This window comes from Esox lucius, chromosome 14, assembly GCF_011004845.1.
Source record: "Esox lucius isolate fEsoLuc1 chromosome 14, fEsoLuc1.pri, whole genome shotgun sequence".
In the NCBI taxonomy this organism is placed as follows: Eukaryota; Metazoa; Chordata; class Actinopteri; order Esociformes; family Esocidae; genus Esox; species Esox lucius.
In genome coordinates, this window is record NC_047582.1 from 22,359,913 (window position 1) to 22,381,306 (window position 21,394).

At 39.7% G+C, this 21,394-nt stretch overlaps 1 protein-coding gene across 8 annotated transcripts; it reads right to left on the reverse strand.

The window, feature by feature from the left end:
* Positions 1-191: 191 nt before the first annotated feature.
* On the reverse strand, positions 192-21,394 carry LOC117595579 (interleukin-31 receptor subunit alpha). 8 transcript variants are annotated; one of them, XM_034297183.1, is made up of 16 exons: positions 20,149-21,393; positions 17,515-17,568; positions 17,002-17,058; positions 11,575-11,695; positions 11,303-11,457; positions 10,997-11,139; positions 10,117-10,258; positions 9,891-9,973; positions 3,244-3,445; positions 2,846-3,025; positions 2,526-2,657; positions 1,992-2,150; positions 1,586-1,729; positions 1,380-1,473; positions 1,181-1,262; positions 192-1,070 (listed from the first exon to the last, which is right to left on the reverse strand). In XM_034297183.1, exons 1-16 carry the CDS (start codon positions 20,186-20,188, stop codon positions 489-491), a joined length of 2,370 nt encoding a protein of 789 aa, XP_034153074.1. In that variant the 5' UTR covers positions 20,189-21,393; the 3' UTR covers positions 192-488. The 8 variants fall into 8 exon arrangements, 7 of the variants coding, with proteins under 7 accessions (XP_034153074.1, XP_034153073.1, XP_034153077.1 ...); XM_034297182.1 differs by having other exon boundaries at positions 1,565-1,729; XM_034297186.1 differs by lacking the exon at positions 20,149-21,393 and adding an exon at positions 16,641-16,746 and having other exon boundaries at positions 1,565-1,729; positions 17,515-18,727.

Below are 21,394 nucleotides of genomic sequence, written 5' to 3' on the forward strand. Positions count from 1 at the left end.
CATTGTGTACCGTAAAGAGAAGTTAAAAAAAAAAAGTTGCACAATTTCTGCTCCTCAGACAATCCCTCAGTACATTGTGACTGGTGTATGGTAGGCCATCAATACGTTCACTTACAGGATTAAATTCCTTAGGTCAATTGTCACATCCAGAATAGTGAAGGCTGGTTAACATGGTGATACGGACGCAGTGAGATGGTTCTTTACATACAGTTTATAATAGGATGCAGTGAGATGGTTCTTTACATACAGTTTATAATAGGATGCAGTGAGATGGTTCTTTACATACAGTTTATAATAGGATGCAGTGAGATGGTTCTTTACATACAGTTTATAATAGGATGCAGTGAGACGGTTCTTTACATACAGTTTATAATAGGATGCAGTGAGATGTTTCTTTACATACAGTTTATAATAGGATGTAGTGAGATGGTTCTTTACATACAGTTTATAATAGTTTTACATCAACTACTTTGAATGACTGGTAAAAATCAAAGGACTGTGTAACATTCCTCTGCGTTCTGAGTTTCACTGGCGCTGCCGTGGGATGGTTGGATGGCAGTTTGACTGAGGGACGGGCAGATATAATGCAACTCTAGTGGAGTCAGAGTTGAGTCTGTGTCTGTTGACTGGCTCGATGGACCCTGAGTCAATGATGAACATGTGGCAGAAATGCCCTGAGGCATGGTCTGTTGGAAGAGTTCCATGGTGGTGTAATCGCTCAGAAAGGCCAAGGGGGGGCACTTGTGGGCCACCGTGCTGTTTGGAGCCATGGCGGTCTGTGTCATGTCTGTGCTAGTACGTGCATCCATGTCGGAAGTGGGACCTGCTGCTTTACAGGCAGTGGCGGTGTCAGTTTGAAGATCTACTGAACTTGGCTTGGGGGAGTCTGTGGTGGATGTAGAAGGCCCTTGGGCCCCCGTTTGGTCTGTGTTCAACTGTGGACACATGTCATTGTTGCTGTAGATGTTGCTAATGGAAGATATTTCTTCATTTCTATCAATGATGCACAGACTTTTAGAGTCTCCCTCCTCTTCTTCTAACGTCTGGCTGTTATTGGGGTCCAGGAGTTTCTAGGATAATCAAGCATATTCTATTTATCTGGAGGGGTAAGAAAACCAACCGAAACAGGGCTTGGTCTAAGGCATATAATTAAACGATCCATTATTATACACTTTCTTACCAGCTCACAGACCCCATCTAATTTCTGGATGGCATTGCTGTTATCAGGATTAGGGATAATTGGCCAAGGTAGTTTCTTTGCCCTGAACATACATTTTGTGATTAATTGACATATAAATTGATTTCACTGGACACAAGTTAAGAACTGGACAACATTATCATATGAATGCACCTTTAACTTAAAACTATGCCAATCATACCTTTTAAACAACATAGAAGAAAGATGAACCAAAAGTAAGAGTATAGGTACTCCAGCAACAACCCCTGCTATCACACCATTTGCAGTAAAGTATGCTGGGAGGGAAAGCACAAAGGACAGGTAATGTAAATCATTACAAAATAGTATTCCAAATGAAGGATATTTCAGTTTAATTTCAAACTTTACATGACGGATTAAAAAGCCAATCTTTTGGCTTGGTTTCAAAGTATGCAGCTGAGCTTCTCACTCCCATTCCTGCACCAGTGAAGGCAGACAACTGGACCTTGTACACAGTGCTGCTCTTCAGGTCAACCAACTCGTAGCTCATTGAACCAGCATCTATAGTAATGTCTGTTCCAGCAGGAAAAACAAACATCAGTGTTTGTGAAGCATCAGAATAAGTAACCTTATCTTACCACTGTTATAACAATTACAACCTTAGCCATTTAGGACTAGTCATTTGGGGAATGGCAGTGCCTCACAAAAGTATTCAGACCCCTGAAGAAGTTCCTCAACCATACACTGCCAAATATACTCACATTCTATGAAAACTAGTCTCTTCGGCAATATGTGAATATTGAATTAAAACAACACAACAATTATTGAGCCTTACTTGTCTCAGTTTCTGTCCCATCCTGTGGATTCTCTCTGTAGTAGAGAATGTAGCCAAGAAGAAAACCTCTGGTGTCCTCCTCAGGGACAGCTATCCACTCTAGCACCATGGAACTCTGGGTAACATTGCTGCTGATGTTCCCTGGAGCACTGATGGGAACTGTAAGTATCATGCATTGAATATGATCATAGTGCATACATACATAATGATTGGGTGTTGGTTGGCTAATTTAGACATGCAGGTGATAGTAGTCTGAGCAGTAGTCTCTATAGCTAACATTTCAATCCTCGTCAGTAGTCCTAGCCAAGATGTGAAATAATCTAGTCTAGTGCAAGATAATGAGACTTATATCTTAGCGAGCAACTTCATGTAATTACCTTGATTACAATTTCAGTATATAACACTTTAGAAGTTAGCGTTACTAAAGATATACAAGTACATGTTGGTTGATAGTTTTGCTGTTCTTGTGTTCTTCATTACAATCCCTATGCGACAATAAGTTTGGCCTTTCTATCACTTTGATTTCAGACTCACTTCCTTCTTTGAAGTAGGCTTGAATGCTCCCGTAGGTGCTCTCACTGTTGTTGATGGATTTTAGGTTGCAGACATCTTTGTCTAGCCTTGTGTGCAGGGTGAAGGTATACCTTGTATACTGCTGCAATGGCTCTATTTTTCATGCAAATTAAGTGGTTTTGAATGGGAAAACACTGTTCATCAAGACAAACTCAGTGGTACCTTAAAGCCTTTAAACATATACAATGTCTAGTCTATGTAGGTCTATTTTTTATAATATGATGCATCTAAATATGTGAATTTTGTTATTTTGCACACAACTCAGAAAAGAGGTATCCTACCATCCAATAGTATGACTTTATATATCTTCTCATCCTCATAAAATGATTTGTGAGCAGCTTTCTCTTTATTCCCCCACCACTCCACTGCGAAGCAGGAGTAGTTTTTGATTAGGTCATCGACCCATGAGACATTAAAGGACGTATTGCCATTAAATGTCACCTTCAGCTTCCCGTTTAAGCCTGTAGACACAAAACAAACAACATGTCAGTCCTTTCTCCTTCATCTGAGATATTTTCAGTCATCTTACTGCAACAGTGATTTCGTCTTATTACCCAAGGGATCAAAAAGGAATTCATTAACTGAAGTTCCTCATAACACTACTACTCGAAAAAATTTATCCTGACATGTAGTCTTTGATCCCAATATTAAAGAATTACAGTAGATGGCTATTTTCTACCTTTGTCGTAAAATGGAGGTATAGTCCTTTGTGCAGCAGGCGAAGTTCCAACCTTGCTGATAGCAATTATCTCAAATTGGTAGGCTGAGTGAGACAGGATCAGCGTGAGTAAGGGGTGGCTTGTGTTAAAGGTCTCAGTGGTCTCCCCTCCTGACTTCTTCACAGTCACCCTGTAGCCTTCAGATACTTCACTGGCTGCAAACTGGCAATGGTAGGATTAAAAGTCCAGTAGATATACACCCATAAAACACCATATTGTTTGCTTTGGTTTGATTTTGGTATAGAGGAATAAATGTAAAAAGGTGTAAATGATGTAGAAAGAATCGGCACACACAACACTTGCCACATGTTCAATGAGCGTGTGGAGGGAGGTTTCTTGAAATGGAACATCCAATAGAAATATTAACACAGAGAACCAGAGATCCATTCAGAATTTGTCACTGACAGTATTAAATGATGCAAAATCAATTATATGTGGTACCTTCTCTCTTTTAAATAGTTTGTTTTAGGACTGTATCAACACATCAGTAATGAAACAAATGAGAAAAGCTAGTACAGTTGTGCTCAAAAGTTTGCATCCCCTTGGAGAATTGGTAATATATGTACCATTTGTAAAGAAAACATGAGTGAGCAAGCAAAACATTTTATTTCTTATGGGATTCACATTCAACTGTATGTCATAACAGAATGGCACAATCATAAAACAAAACATGGCTACAAATAATTTATTTTACTGGCCCCTGTTCAAAATTGTGCTTTTTTTTTGTTCATACCCTTAGTTCTTAATACCATGTATTGCCCCCTTTAGAATCAATGACAGTGTGCAGTCTTTTGTAATAGTTGTTTATGAGGTCCCGAATTCTTGCAGGTGGTAAAGCTGCCCAATCGTCTTGGCAAAATGCTTCCAGGTCATGCAAGGTCTTTGGTCATCTTGCAGACAGACCAGAGTGGCTCGAAGATATTAAGGTCAGGAGACTGTGATGGCCACTCCAGAACCTTCACCTTTTTCTGCTGAAACCACTGGAGGGTCAACTTGGCCTTGTGCTTAGGGTCATTGTCATGCTGGAAAGTCCAAGAGCGTCCCATGTGCAGCTTTTGTGCAGAAGAATGCAAATTGTCTGCCAGTTTTTCTGATAACATGCTGCATTATCTTTCCATACATTTTCACAAGATTCCCCATGCCTTTAGAGCTCACAAACCCCCAAAACATCAGTGAGCCACCACCATGCTTCACAGTGGGGATGGTATTCTGTTCACTATAGGCCTTGTTGAACCCTCTCCAAACATTCATCACTCCAAATTACAGTGTGCCAGAAGCTGTGTGGCATTTCAAGGTGTTGTCAGGCATATCGTAACCGGGCTTTTTTGGGTCATTGGTGCAGTAAAGGCTTCTTTCTGGCAACTCGACCATTCAGCCAATCTTTGCTCAACTATCATTGTATTGGGCTCCTTGAAACAACCACACTGTCTTTTTCCAGAGCAGCCTGTATTTCCCCTGAGATTTCCAGTGGGTTTTTCTTTGTATCCCGAACAATTCTTCTGGGAATTTTGCCTGAAATCGTTCTTGGTCTACCTGACCTTAGCTTGGTATCAAGAGATCCGTGAATTTTCCACTTCTTAATAAACGATTGAACAATACTGACTGGCATTCGCAAGGCTTCAGATATCTTTTTATATTCTTTTCCATCTATATAAAGTTCCATTACCTTGTTACGCAGGTCTTTTTTTCTGCTCCCCATGGCTCAGTATCTAGCCTGCTCAGTGCATCAACGTAAGAGCTAACAAACTCATTGACTATATAAAGACTAACTGCAATGCCACAGGTCTGGGAAATTCACCTGTAATTGCCATTTTCACCAGTGTGTGTCACCTTGTGTGTCTGTATCAAGGCCAAACATTCAAGGGTATGTAAACAGTTGATCAAGGCCATTTGGCTGATTTCTGTTATCATTATGATATAAAAAGGAACCAAACAACTATGTGATAATGAATGGCTTCATATGATCACTATCCTTAAATATATATATATTTTTTTTTTTGCATGATCAGTCATATTTTCAAAATCAATGCCAAAAGTTAACAATTTCTGCCAAAGTTAACAATTTCCACAACTATATGTTCCTTTTCTATCAAAACACTTGATTTTTGAAATAAATAATTCTAATCCAAAAATATAATTCCATGTTTTGAGATGAGGGAATGGAGTGTGATGTATTAAAGTTATGGTTCAAAATATAAAAAAGAATAATAATAATAACAAAAACGATACACAGGTTGGGAGCCACCAGGCCACTTAGAAGCAAGTGGAAGAAGCCATTCTCTTGTGTAGCATGTTTTATGGATGACTTATTGGGGAACAAGAAACCAGTTTTGGAGCTACATGTTTAGATTGCAGGTGGCTAATGTGGACATTGAATAAGAGTGAGCTGTCAAGATACCAAGATATTTGAAGGTGATGCCATACTCCAACTTAGTCCCATCCAGGGCAAGTCCGATCCCTTAGTCCCACCCTGGGCAAGTCCCATCTCTTAGTCCCACCCAGGGCAAGTCCGATCCCTTAGTTCCACCCAGAACAAGTCCCATCTCTTAGTCCCACCCAGGGCAAGTCCTATCCCTTAGTCCCACCCAGGGCAAGTCCCATCCCTTAGTCCCCCAAAGGGCAAGTCCCATCCCTTAGTCCCCCAAGGGGCAAGTCCCATCCCTTAGTCCCACCCAGGGCAAGTCCGATCCCTTAGTTCCACCCAGGGCAAGTCCCATCCCTTAGTCCCACCCAGGGCAAGTCCCATCCCTTAGTCCCACCCAGGGCAAGTCCCATCCCTTAGTCCCCCCCAGGGCAAGTCCCATCCCTTAGTCCCCCCAGGGCAAGTCCCATCCCTTAGTCCCCCCCAGGGCAAGTCCGATCCCTTAGTTCCACCCAGAACAAGTCCCATCTCTTAGTCCCACCCAGGGCAAGTCCGATCCCTTAGTTCCATCTAGGAAATGTCCCATCCAGGACAAGTCCCATCTCTTAGTCCCATCCAGGACAAGTCCCATCCCTTAGTCCCACCCAGAACAAGTCCCATCCCTTAGTCCCACCCAGAACAAGTCCCATCTCTTAGTCCCATCCAGGACAAGTCCCATCCCTTAGTCCCACCCAAGACAAGTCCCATCCCTTAGTCCCATCCAGGGCATGGATGTTTTGGGTGGAAAGTATTTTGCAAAAGGTTGTGATTAAAAAGCATACTTTCTTTGTATTCAGGTGTACACAGAGGTCAGTGAAAGCATGTTGGATGGTTTTAAGCTTTGTACAAAAGCAACTTGTACTTATTCTTTATTTACTATACTGCTCAAAAACATTAAGATTAAGATTGAAATCTTTACTGTACATTATGTAATTCATTGAGAAAAAGAAAACGTAACAACGGTCAATGGAAACCCAAATCACCAACTGATTGAGGGCTGGATTCAAACTTCCACTGAAAATCAAAGTAAACAATTGAAATCACTTGTGAATTCCATCACGGCAACTTATTGTGACTCAGTATTGTGTATGGCCCCCACGTGCCTGTATGCAATCCTGACAACATGTGGCCATGCTCCTGATGAGACGGCGAATGGTGTCCTGGGGGATCTCCTCCCCGACATGAATCAAGGCATCAGTGAACTCCTGGACAGGGCCCACTGCACCAGCATAAGGTCTGACGATGGGTCTGAGGATTTCATCCCGGTACATAACAGCAGTCAGGGTACCGTTGGCTAGCATGTGGAGGTCTGGGCGAACCTCCAAGGATATGCCTCCAAGGACCATCACTGATTCACCACCAAACCGGTCATGCTGGACAATGTTGCAGGCATCATAACGTTCACCACAGCATTTCTTGACTGCCAATTCTGGTGTTCTCTGGCAAATGCCAGTCGAGCTGCCCAGTGCTGGGCTGTGAGCACAGGTCCCACTAGAGGACATCAGGCCCTCATGCCACCCTCATGGAGGATGTTTCTGACAGTCTGGTCAGAAAAATACAGACCAGTAGCTGGAGGTCATTTTGTAGGGCTCTGGCAGTGCTCCTCCTGTGCCTCCTCTTACAAAGGAACATATATCAGTCCTGCTGCTGGGTTGATGCCCTTCTACAGCCCTGTCCAGCTCGCCTTGTGTAATGGACTGTCTCCTGGTATCTCCTCCATGCTCTTGAGACTGTACTGGGAGACACAGCAAACCTTCTTGTGACGGCACATATGGATGTGCCATCCTGGAGGAGCTGCACCACTGCACCTGTTGTCACTTATTTGCACCAAAACAGGTGACATTGATTCACATCGCTTATGCTTCCTAACTGGACAGATTGGTATCCCTGGAGTTTCATTTCCTTGGTGTTATACTGTGATGTGTGTGTTCCCTTAATCTTTTTGATCAGTGTAGTAGCTAAGTTTTAATAATAAAATGTTCATTGTTACTTGTAAAAATGTATTCATACATATTCAATTCATTCACTAGTATTCCAATTTCTACAAGTAACAATTCCGTTGTAACTAGTCAAAATTTAGTGACATTTGGACTTCAACAAAAACATCATTCAGCAGCAACATACTGTTCATTTAAAATGGTTCATCCAATATGGATAAAAATACCCTCAAATTAAAGCTGTCAGTCTATACTTTAATGCCATCATCATTGTATAATTCCAAATCCAAAATGCTAAATTTCAAAGCCATGTTAAAACTAGACATTGACAGTCCTCTTGTGTATGCACTACTGATACAAACATACCTGCTGAATAAGGAACAGTTGTGAAGCCAACCATCCAAATACTATAATTACCCTAAAATGGAAGACAGTACCCTAACATGGGGGACAGTGTGCAAGATGTGCAGTCATTCAGTGTTCACTGTATCAAAGCTACAGTACCTAACTGCAAGAAGGTTTCCAGGTGTAAATTTTTTGGAACTTACATATTAGATTTGAATTAGTATTTACATTTTAGAACCAGTTTGAATACATAAGATGCAATCTACTTCTGTTAACCCTGATGTTGAGTGATTGTGCTAAAGACTGTTATTTTTACTTTGACCAAAGGCGATATGGAAAGTACATGCATATTTAATACACCAAACCAATACAGTGGGTATAGAAAAGAATCACCCCCCTTTAAAAGAATCACATTTTGTTGCTTTGCAGCCTAAAATGAAAATGGACACAAAAATTGTTTTACTACTCATAACATCCAAGTGAAAGATATAAAACCAATTACAAATAAAAAAACAGAATCACCCCACTCCTAAAAATGACTTGTAAACCAAACCAGGTGTAGTTAATCACCTTCTCAATAGCACACAAAGCCAATTGACTTTCAACTGTGATCAGCTGTGGTCATTTTGATTTGCTCAGCATGAAACAAGCTTTTCCTAAAGCATTTCAGTCCTTGGTAGTGCAGCTAAAGGCTTTATCAGTGCTTTATCAGTGCCTAGAAGCACAGTGAAGTATATTAAGAAGTGGAAGGTATTTAGTACAACACAGACCCTCCCTGGGTCAGGACGTCGCTCCAAACTGGATGAAACAGCCAGGAGGAAAACTGGTCAGAGAGGCTACCAAGAGGCCAACAGCAACTCTGAAGCAGTTGCAGGAATTCATGACAAAGAGTGGTCATTGTGTGCATGTGACAACAATATCACAAATTCTCCACAAATGTGGCTTGTATGGAAGGGTTGCAAGAAAAAAGCCACTCCTCAAAAAAGGCTACATGCAGTCACCACTGAGCTTTGCCAAAACGCACCTTGAAGATTCTAAGGCCACGTGGAAAAAGGTGTTATGGTCAGATGAGACTAAAATTTTATTATTTGGCATCAACACCAAACTATATGTCTGGTAAAAATCCAATACAGCTCACCATTCAAATAACACCATTCCTACAGTAAAGCATGGAGGTGGTAATATCATGTTATGGGGTTGTTTCTCTGCAGCAGGGACTGGAGCACTTGTCAGGATAGAAGGAAAAATGGATGGGGCAAAATACTGTCAAATTCTTGAGGAAAATCTGCTGTTCTCTGCCAGAAAGTTGTAAATGGGAAGAAAATGTACCTTCCAGCATGGCAATGACCCAAAGCACACAGCAAAACTGACCACACAGTGGTTGAAGGAGAAAAAGGTGAATGTCCTTGCATGGCATAGTCAGAGCGCGGACTTAAACCCCATTGAAAATCTGTGGAATGACTTGAAAACAGTCCACAAACGGTCACAATCAAATTGAACAGAACTTGAGCAGTTCTGCAAAGAAGAGTGGTCAAATATTGCAACGTCTAGATGTGCAAAGTTAGTAGAGACATATCCCAACAGACTAAAGGCTGTAATTAAAGCAAAAGGTGGTTCAACAAAATACTAACACAAGAGGGTGATCCTTTTTCCAACTCAGTGATTATGTTTTTAAAACATTTTCTGACATATTGGTGTTATTTCTTTCACTTGGATGTTATAAGTTGCACTGAGTAAATACAGCTGAATGAAACAAAAACTGTGTCTGTCTTCATTTCTGGCTCCAAAGCAACAATATTTTATTATTTTAAAGGGGGGGGGGGTTATTTTCTATACCCACTGTAGAAGCACTTTCAGCTATTTTGGGGCCATGTTCAACACAGGATACCACGACCTAAGATGTTTTGTCAGGTTATTAATTTACCTTCCATTTGATGGTCACCAATCTCTTCCCTTTCATTTTTGAAATATCTTTAACCATCTTAATGACAGGCTCATCTGTAAGTTCTTGAAAAAGAGAAGAAAAAAAATTACTGACACACTTCGCTTATTTGATGGTGCACCTCAGTAGATCAGTGGCATATTTTTGTAGGATTACTGAACAGATTTCTAAATCGAAGACTTTAGCTTGAGGAATACAGTCATCTCACCTGGTTGGACAAGGAAACTCTTGCTCCAGGGCACCTGGGTGCATCTTTGGTTCTCCAGAACCCGAAGCTGCACCTCATATGTCATCGAAGAGCTAAGATTTCTCACAGTTAATTTATTTATATCCTGTGAATACACTGTTGGCTATAGAGAACAAAAACGAGAGGTTAGGACAGTATACCTGTCTGATGTTACAGAATATTCTGCATAGTATTTTCTGTCTTGGACTGCTTTTAACTGTTCCCTAAGTGAACAGTTAAGCTGGTGCTAACAATGTTACAAGTGCTTTAGAAAAATGTGTCCAAAGTGCAATACAAAATATAGAATGAGGACTATGCTGTGATTATATTGGAAAGCAGGGCTCAGGTTCTCACTGGACTTAAACGGCGTGAAAGCATTGCAATTGTTCAGGTGTGTATGGCACTGAACTGACGGACAGAAAGGGAACCAAAGTTTCACGATTCCAGACAACTTGTCAAAGCACAATTCACCCCTCCCAATATCCCCGCTGGATAAATCTTTTCATAATCATAATCCCATTTTACTGTACATAGCACAGTCCGTAATTGGAAGCAAATTAAATGTCATGTTGAACTTAAACCAATGGTCTTTCTGCAAAAACCCTTCTAATCTTGATAATACCTTTGAGTAATACAGAAACTTTAGGGGACCATGTAGGGGATTTACAAAATCAGGAGCCATTGCTTGCTTTAACTTGCTGAGGGAAACCTATGACCTTAGGAAACCTATTCCTGCATTTGAAAATGCTAGACATTCCCAGTTTGGTGGGTAACTGACACATTTGTTCAAGACTATGATCTATGTCAATATGAGCTGCAGACACAGTAGTATGTTACAGATTCCATTACAATCCTACAGTACCTCTGCCCACGACGGTCCCTTCAGTTCTTTGTATCTCACTGTGTAAGACTGGATATACCTCTTCTCCATTCCCCAGGATGGCAAGATGTCCAGCTGTCTTGAATGGCGTTTAAAGTCTACACTTAATGGGGGGCCACATCGAACTGCAATTTTAAGTAAACATAAGCTATGTGATGCATCATCATTGTTAGATTTGTAAAGTATCATTACAGAAATAGGTCTGCTCACAACAGATACTGAGGTAACCCCATAAGATACCCATCTAACCCATAATAATTAAGGAAAGGATGCAGTTGGTAGATGTACCCAATTCTGGAGGAAAACCTCTGAAAACAGTCTCTTTGCAGCTGTGCGGATAACTCTCGTCAAACAAACGAGCTGTGATGTTGTAACGTTCGTTTACGATTCGAAGGTCCATCGATGTTCCTGATATGTTTGGATATATTTGGCAGTATTTTTTTCTGTGGAAAGTTCAAATGTAATGAGATTTAGTTGTTCATTATTATTATTTAAATAAATAATAATCACTTTGCTATCCTGTCATGCACCCTTTAAACAAATGAAAGAATACAACTTACTGTTCTATAACCAGTGTGTATCTGTACATTTTGTTGACAGTGAGTTTTCCATTTGTCCAAACACATTTCCATTTGATTCTTGGGTTTATACGTTTACCAAAGCAATCTAATTCACCTATTTCTGAAAGGAAAGGTTCAAAGGAGAAAATGTATTATACTTCATGTTTTAACCAACTCATCTTGGAAGTTTACGTTTTTATTTAAAGATAGATATAAAGCTACAAAAAAGGACGGGGACACTGCTGTCCTAACTTGTCCACCATTTCGGTGCTATGACAGAAAAGACCAGCTGAACAGGATTGGCGCGGGAGGAGCAATTCCCCTTGCTGCTCAGTAAGCAAACATCACTGTCTTGTAGAAGATGCAAGCTTTGACTGGAACGATTAGGGGTTAATAGTGAATAGGACATGAGAATCAATCGAAGGACATTTTAGTGCCTAGTGACTTGTGCTGTATAGGGAGACCTAGAGAAGACGAGGAGAGGGCTAAGAACGCCAAAACTGAAAGTGAGGCAGACACAGATCCTCTCCATGCCCTTCCACGCAGGATGCAATCCAAGAGTGTGCAGAGCCTAAGACACCCAGCCCTGAAAGGGTGTAGAGGAGGATCTGATGGATCACAAGTATTGATGGCAGCGAATAGATTCAGGAAGATGAGAAGATTAGGGAGTAGAAAGACAGCATAGAACCTTTGTTACACACTAGACAGTGTTCTCGGATGAGTGAGCTGCCATGTTGCCTGACTGGCAGGGTTTTTCCTGGAGTAAAATTAAGCAAAGATGGTACCCCAACCCCTGCTACCACTGCGCTCCACCAGATGCCCGTCTGTGATATACTTTATATATTATCTGGCTACACACTTGTCTACTAATTATTATATTGTTAAATTGTTAAATCATCCATGTTGTCCATGTCCACAGCTAATGCACACTACAATGTCCTCCCTAATAGCAACCAAAAGACAAGCTATAGATTCATTCTTTACATATAAGCATGTTACATATTTCATTTTTATTTTATTTTTACATACAATGTCCATTACATAAGGATACACTGTCGATTTTGCAGGTTTTCCCACTTACAAAGCATGTAGAAGTCTAATTTCTATCATAGGTACTCTTTAACTGTGAGTGACAAAAATCCAGAAAATCACATTGTATGATTAAGTAATTAATTTGCATTTTATTGCATGACATAAGTATTTGATACATCAGAAAACCAGAACTTAATATTTGGTACAGAATCCTTTGTTTGCAATTGCAGAGATCATATGTTTCCTGTAGTTCTTGACAAGGTTTGCACACACTGCAGCGGTGACTTTGGCCCACTCCTACATACAGACCTTCTCCAGATCCTTCAGGTTTCGGTGCTGTCGCTGGGTAATACAGACTTTCTGCTCCCTCCAAAGATTTTCTATTGGGTTCAGGTCTGGAGACTGGCTAGGCCACTCCAGGACCTTGAGATGCTTAGTTGCCCTGGCTGTGTGTTTCGGGTCGTTGTCATGCTGGAAGACCCAGCCACGACCCATCTTCAATGCTCTTATCTCGCGATACATGGCCCCATCCATCCTCCCCTCAATACATTGCAATCATCCTGTCCCCTTTGCAGAAAAGCATCCCCAAAGAATGATGTTTCCACCTCCATACTTCACGTTTGGGATGGTGTTCTTGGGGTTGTACTCATCCTTCTTCTTCCTCCAAACACAGCAAGTTTAAACCAAAAAGCTCTATTTTTGTCTCATCAGACCACATGACCTTCTCCCATTCCTCCTCTGGATCATCCAGATGGTCATTGGCAAACTTTAGACATACACGTAACCTACAATCGCAAGATGCAGGCCTTTTAATTGTATCTAGAATTTCTAAACAAACAGCCAGAGGCAGGGCCTTTTCTCATAGAGCTCCACTACTGTGGAATGATCTGCCAATTAAGGTTAGAAATGCAAACTCAGTGCAAACTTTCAAGTGTCCACTAAAAACTCATCTCTACAGCACGGTTTATGATTAGGTGTAGCCTGGCCCGGGGGCGTAAAGGTGACCAGAAGGCTTGATACTGTCCTTCCCCACTAAGTTCTCCTTCTCCACTATAAATCGTTGTTGATATGAGGAATGCATCTTCTGAATATTCCCAGTCTCCTCCCGTTTTAAACTTTAGGAGGACATGAGGTCCTGGTCCACACCTGCGGAGTACCTGGTTTGGGGGGGCCCGTTCCTGTCCGTGTCCATCTGGTCATACTTCTGACCTAGTCTAAATTTAAATAGACTCTGGATTTAGCCCACATGCATTTATTAATTATTCCAATTGGACTCTTAATATCTCACCCGACACAGCCAGAAGAGGACTGGTCACCCCTCTGAGCCTGGGACCTCTCTAGGTTTCTTCCTAAAATTTAGCCTTCTTAGGGATTTTTTCCTTGCCACTGAAATTCAACACTACTGTTGTTTGCTCCTTGGGGTTTAAGGCCGGGTGTTTCTGTAAAAGCACTTTGTGACAACTGCTTTTGTAAAAAGGGCTTTGATGCCCCACGAGGTGAGATCTTGCATGGAGCCCCAGACCGAGGGAGATTGACCGTCATCTTGAACTTCATTTTCTAATAATTGCGCAAACAGTTGTTGCCTTCTCACCAAGTTGCTTGCTTATTGTCCTGTAGCCCATCCCAGCCTTGTGCAGGTCTACAATTTTATTCTAGATGTCCTTACACAGCTCTCTGGTCTTGGTCATTGTGGAGAGGTTGGAGTCTGTTTGATTGAGTGTGTGGACAGGTGTCTTTTATACAGGTAACAAGTTCAAACAGGTGCAGTTAATACAGGTTATGAGTGGAGAACAGGAGGGCTTCTTTAAGAAAAACTAACAGGTCTGTGAGAGCCGGAATTCTTACTGGTTGGTAGGTGATCAAATACTTATGTCATGCAATAAAATGCAAATTAATTATTTAAAAATCATACAATGTGTTTTCTGGATTTTTGTCTCTCACAGTTGAAGTGTACCTATGATAAAAATTACAGACCTCTACATGCTTTGTAAGTAGGAAAAACTTGCAAAATCTGCAGTGTATCAAATACTTGTTCTCCCCACTGTAGGTTTTCACGTTCATGTGTTTTTTTTGGTTCTCCTGTCTGTCCAGGATTTATAGACATTTTATTGGATTTAAGTGCATCCAGCCTATAGTTTCTGCTTGACTGTTTAAGCCCCCAAACACATTGTCTCCACAATGCTTGTAGCATGCAGATCATATCATTCCCTCTACATTATGTCTGAGCCACCCGAAAACATTTTGCCATTGAGCATCAAATCTATGTTTATTTAAAACTTGAGGAATCACAAGAAAATATGAAATCACACATGAATCCCAGTCAATATTATTTCCACTGTTAGACTTTGTTGTTGTTAATTGTCAATCTTGATGATTATGGCCTACAGCTCATGGAAATCAAAAAGCCAGTATCTGAAACTATTAGAATAAATACAGAAATGTCGACCAGAGAAGAGCTCAGAATAAAAAAAAAAACCTTTCCACAGTATTAGAATTTTTGAGATGCATCTGTATATATTACGGATGTGCTGTTTTTTCTCCATACTTGCCTTGACGCCACATCATTTATCCCCCACTCTCCACTTCCTATAAGGACTCAAGAGTTAGACCCACACACAGACTTAAGAGAAAAAAGGCTTGAAGGACAGGCAAGCAATAGGCGGGAGCCCCGAACAAAGGGGATCTAGAGATAAACACGAAGAGCACAGGAAAAGCAAGACCAATGTGAGGACCTTTGCCATAAGACACAAGACGAACTGGCACAGGAACCAGGGAAGGGCACAGATTAAATACACAAGGGATAATAGGGAGATAAGTGACAACTGGTGGGATGTACCATAAAGACAGTACAGGTGGAGGGAATCTGGACATGATATTCCTTCAGCTGTATTTGGCTACATTATCCTGCTTGCACTGATCCAGTGTCATCACGTTCCTATATTTATATTGTTAGTGACTTAAATATGTTAATTGTATATTTTTACACAGTATAATCCATATATGATTCAGTTTGGGACAGTAACCTACATAACCTTCTCAAATCATCTTTTCATCAGTCATCTGTCTGTCTCATGAACACTATTGAAAAAAATTCTACTAGAAGTCATTTGAAACATGAAGAGATGTTACGCAGATTGGATATAGTTTAGGGATTATAATATTTCACTGAAATATTTTGACATGATTGGGTGTAAAAGGAAACTAGGATCCACTTGTTAATAATTTCCGTAATGTCAGGATTGGTCAGATCCTGTTTGCATGGTTGCCAGATCACTGACAGAAAACAGTGAAACCTGCATTTTCCCTATACAGCCCTATCTGTAAATTGGCACAACCAAGCCTCAACTGTAGGGGGAAACTCCCCTTCTGGCCACACTGCCAATATAAAAACTTCCTCATACAGTCACATTCACTGCAGTATTTCTCTGGTGGGAAAGCATGAGGTCTAATGTGAAAATGAAGCGGAAATAAAAAGGTGGAAATAAATAAAATTTAAAGGAGAAGTGGAGATTTTGAAATTGGCCAGTAATGTGAGTGGTGAGCCATATTTCAGAAATGTGTTTAGCAACGTTTCAAGCTTGTTGAGGAAATGGCACCCGATGGAAGATAGATGACAACCATGTTTTTGGATTTAGGTAAACACATAGTCAGACAAAGCTGTAATAGTAGTTATTTTCTTAGGTAATCCATGACTGTCAATGTCAAAAAGTCAAAGACATAAAAGACAGAATAGGCTGAGATGAACTTGGCCTTATTTGAAGTAGATCTTAGAATTCCAAGCACTTCAAGGAATCCCATATTGGTTGTCTTGTCAGGGGAAAGAAGATTAGACGAGCTGCAGCCAAAGTATGATTCTGAAGTTCCAAAGTAGTGTTGAACCTTCCTCTCTTTCTTTCCTCAGATAACACAGAACAACTAATAGCAGAACAATTTTGTTTGGGCATCAGTCTTCTTTTTGGGCAACAATACTGCCGCTTGATAAGAACCCTGCTTACAGCAATCACTGAAAGACCTGAGAAGGCTTTAGTACTCACACTAAATTGATGACTGCTGAGCAGAGTTGAAACCACTTCCCTTTCCACTCCTGGCACTAATTACCCAAACAGTGACACAGTGTCTTGCCTCTGAAACCTAGTTAATCTGTCAACAGTAAACAAAATTAAAAGGATAGTTTGACACAGATTCATATTTGGGTGAATATTTGTTTACACTGAGGCCCATGGAGTCATTTTTCACAACAAGCCATCACCTCTCCCCCAGACAGGAATTAGCATCATTAACTTTATCCAAATACATTGTCCCAGCCACAAACTGAAAGAGCACTTGGATATTTCAACCCAATTTGATTCTACGTCGAACTATTGCTTTAAGTAGTTGAATTAGTTCTTTCATTACCTTGGGATGTGACACAATGTCCATAACATGAAGTAATGCTGCTGCAGTTACAGACCACTGAAATGTACAGAACTGTCAATGCATCAAAAATGTCAAGTCCACCATAAAGACACTGTAAAACAAATCTCATATAATATGCTGTTTATTATTTTGTGTAATATGGTCCTGTAAGTTGAAGAAAAAAAAATCTATATACAGTGCTATTATTACAGCACTAATGTATGAATATTAGTGTTTCTCTAGCCACCAGATAATGCATAGAAGAACAATATTATCCTCACCTGTTTGGGTGACTCTGAATGCCACAAATAAATAATCAGGGTGTAGTATAAAAAAAATGTATACTAAAGTGCAAGGGGTTTTTTTGTGATAAAAAAGGACTTCACATTACAATTTAAGATGGTCTTCTATTACCAAACACTTCTTGGTTGAAAATATTTGAAAAATTCATGCCATTGCAATTATGTTTTGCTTTCAACAGATTTTGTCTTTGAAAAAATTGGTCAAACATACCTGAAGAAACTTGTAGAGGGGATGAAAGTTTGATAACATTTACGAAGAGAACACCTAAACAATAAGAGACAACAATAAGTCAAAACATATATTCATAAATTATTTGTAATTTCCAGTACGCCACAACAATAAAAATGATTTCAGTTGTATGCAAAAGTTTGGGGACCCCTTGACAAATAGTATATTTTGGTGATTTTATAATTTAAACAATGTAACCACAGAGTCTCTAGGACATGGAAAAAAACAATATTTTCAGCAAACATTATTGCATAGTCACTATTCATGTCATTAATTGAACAAACATTTTTAATATATATAAACATAATTTTGCCATGTGGAAAGGTTTGGGGACCCTAAAGGATCCGAAGTCTTAGATTCTTTTTACATGTTCTCAGACCTTAATAAGGCTGTTAGGCCAGAGGCATGTCAACAACTGTCATTAGGACATTTGCTGGTTCCAATTTCAAAGCTGTACAAATACTCAGACTCTTCAAACCTTGTGCGAACACTCAGCAACCATGGGTTCAGTGCCAGAGCTTACACAGCTCTAAACAGTTATTTTGGCCACAATGTAGGAGAAGACTACAAGAAGAAAGCAAAGCATTGTCAGCTTGCAGTTTCCTCAGTGTGAAATGTAATTAAGAGATGGCAATTTAGCGGAACTTTGGAGGTCAAGATGTAATCTGGACGTACAACAAAACTCTCAGAGAGAACCGCTTATATGCTGGTCAGAAAGGAAAATCGAAACTCCCATTTGAAAACCTGCACGAAGATTTAGTAAACTCAGCAGAGGTGGTGCACCGTTTCATTGTGCAGCGATGCTTGCACCAACAAGACCTTCGTTGAAGTGTCAGTAGAAGAAAACCTTACCGCATCCTCATTATGCAATCCAATGCCAGAAGCATGTAACGAAACATCTACACAAACCTGATTCAGGTTGGAAACCAGTGCTGTGGACTGATGAAATTAAAATAGAACACTTTGGCCAAAATCAGCAGTTATGTTTGAAAAAAAAAAAAAGGAACACCATTTCATGAAAAGAACACCATGCCTAAAGAACCACTATTAATCATGGGGGTTGATCTATCATGCTTTGACGTTGTGTTGCAGCCAATGGCACAGCAAATATTGCATAGGTGGAGAGAAGAAGGGATTAGACAAATTGCATGCAAATATTGGAAGCAAACCTCACAGAATCTGTAAAAAAGCTGAAGCTGAAAAGCTTCATATTTAAAATTTTTGAAGTTTCACAATTAAACAGAACTTTGTGATTTCAATACATCCTACAATATTAAAAATAATACATTTTGAAATTAAAAAAAAATTAAAATAAAAAGGTGTGCATTGCTCCAAACCCTCCCCTGGTCAAGAATACTGTACATGTCCACACTGTCAGGTTGCTGTCCACCCTGTTAGTTGAATAAGGCTAACAGGGTGGACATTTTGAGCTAAAGTTAGCTTTTAGCCTTCCTGTGATTGCATACTGACTAGCATGATCTTGAATACTTGATGAGGAATTTAAACATTTTCACAAACACTTTTTTAAATGAGTCAGTTTGATTGATCTCCTTTATATTTAGGCCTAATAGGATGGACACGTAATGTTCAAACAAATCAAACAAATAAAATAAAACATAAAAATCAGATAGTAAGTTCAGTAGAAAATTACACAGCTTACTACATTTCCCTCCATTGATGTGATGTCACCTCATGAGAGTGATATCATTAAGAAATGTTTTTCTTTCTTAAAGGGACTGTAATGCAACTCAACCGGGTGGAGAGTAACTGCTGGGGACACACATATAACCTTATGTTTTAGTTACAAATTCGTAACATTTTGATAAAAACAACATTTGATTGAATATATCTTGACTGGAAAAATGAAATAATAATGAAATATATGCTTTTATTAGTTATTTTTTAGATCGAAGTTGAATGAACAGCACTGAGGACATTCCATTTACCTCTTTAACCAAAGCTTTTAAAGTAAAAAATTATACAATTTGAAACGTCCAATCATTTTATTCATAATAAATAACAATTGACCATACATGACAAACCAAATGGAATTAGTATTTGTCCAAATTTAGACAAGACCGGGTAAGCAAAAGGCATCGGGGAACGAACATTTGACAGACCAGTGCCCAACGAAGCGATTTACGCAGGTAGTGAATGCACCAAAAATTGCACTATGACTGCAGGGGCAAGAATGGAATTTGTAATGCTCAGATTGAGCCCTACCTGTGCACAGTGCCTGACAACAATTTACATTTCAGTTAATTGGTACATTTACCGTATGTATTTACTTATCACATTAAACTCAGTAAACATCAATTTTTAATCAAAGCAAAATAAAACACTATACATTAAAGCCCGTTACAGCCTCCCAGAACAATTAGTAGCTACCCAATTCAGATGTCAAGAACGGTACAAGTATTTTGTACTTCCTTCCAGCAATGTGTTGTGCTATAAAACTAAATATAGATTTACCCAACTCGGTGGAATGAGAAAATGAATAGCATTGAGATAGGCATTTAATTAAACGGAATAGAAGATAGAACAGATAAACAATAAAGTGGAAATCTTACTGAGTAAAGTTGAAGCCCTATCTGACAGTATGAAAAGAGTACTTACCAAAGATTAAGTTGGTCAAAGTCCTGCGCTGACAATGCATTGTTCGTATTTATGTCTAATTCAAGACATCTCCAAGTCACAGATTCACATCAGTCATCTACCTGGTTTAGCGGCCAACAAGGTTAGATACAGTTTTGAAGTGGGTCCAAGAACAGTGAAATAACAGTTAAACCTTCACGTGTTAGGAGATAGTCACAATGGTCTGAGCACATATTTATTTCTGCGCGAATTCAGGACCGTTGCCTCCCTAATGCAACTCCACAGCAGCACCTATTGGTCAGGTCGAGTAACTACAGTTTTGTAACTGGTAAGACAATTGTTAAAATAGTACACAATGTTCAAAAAATAAGGGGGGTGTCTGATATTAGGATTACCTTTTAATAGAGGCCATTTTCTAACCCTCCACATCAGCCTTACACAAAGAAGTAACTGTACTCTACAGAGATAAGGTTTCCCTTTACCTTTTCAGCACTGATCAATGATAAAAACAATCTGGTACAGTATTTCATTTCCTAACCAAGTATGTCATAGCATTAACATGCAGTTGCAGAAGAACTATGCAAAACCATATTTGAAATCTCATGCAATGTCAGACCTGAAGTTAAAAATATTATTCTGAAATGTGAGCAAAGTTGAAATAATTCTGACTGGAATGTACATTTTGAAAGACACCATCGCATCAACTTTTCTTAGTCATGCTGCAATTTTCAATTAAATCCCTTCCAAACAAATTGGTTCACATCATTGGTCCCCCTCTATGCTGTCAGATGATCTGCGATGGAAGTTGCTTGATATCTAATATCGAAGTTGTTTTTTGGCTATTGAGTTGGCACCTGTTGAGATGTAACCGCCGAGAATGAATATAGGCCAAGTGTTACTAGGTCAGAAAGGCTTCATGCCTCACCGAATTAGGCTAATAAACACTAAACGCCTTGTAATCAGTTCACGTAAGTTAACCTACAACAACATGTTGACTGATCATACATCTGATATTATCTAGCCTGATGATAATCTAGCCAGTCTTATCTAGTGATCTGTACGTTCATTTATTAAAGATAAAAAATTAAACAATAAGTAGGCCTAGGCTATAATTTACGCATTTAATCTGTCAGCATTTTTTGCCAAGCCATCACCCTCGCCTTGTTAATTGCGACAGTATTGCCCTTCGTGGTGATGACACCTTTAAAATCGTCATAAAGTTCCAGCAGCAGGGTTGTTCCAATGTTGAGCAGACCACCGCTCCTGT

Excerpts from the sequence above, each read along its gene's own strand:
- LOC117595579 (XM_034297182.1), bottom strand. The coding sequence starts at position 20,188 with ATGCATTGTCAGCGCAGGACTTTGACCAACTTAATCTTTG. Across the intron at positions 17,059-17,514 it reads CCCTCTACAAGTTTCTTCAG|TGGTCTGTAACTGCAGCAGC; the intron begins GTATGTTTGACC and ends TGTACATTTCAG. Across the intron at positions 2,658-2,845 it reads TAAAGTCATACTATTGGATG|AGCCATTGCAGCAGTATACA; the intron begins GTAGGATACCTC and ends CATGAAAAATAG.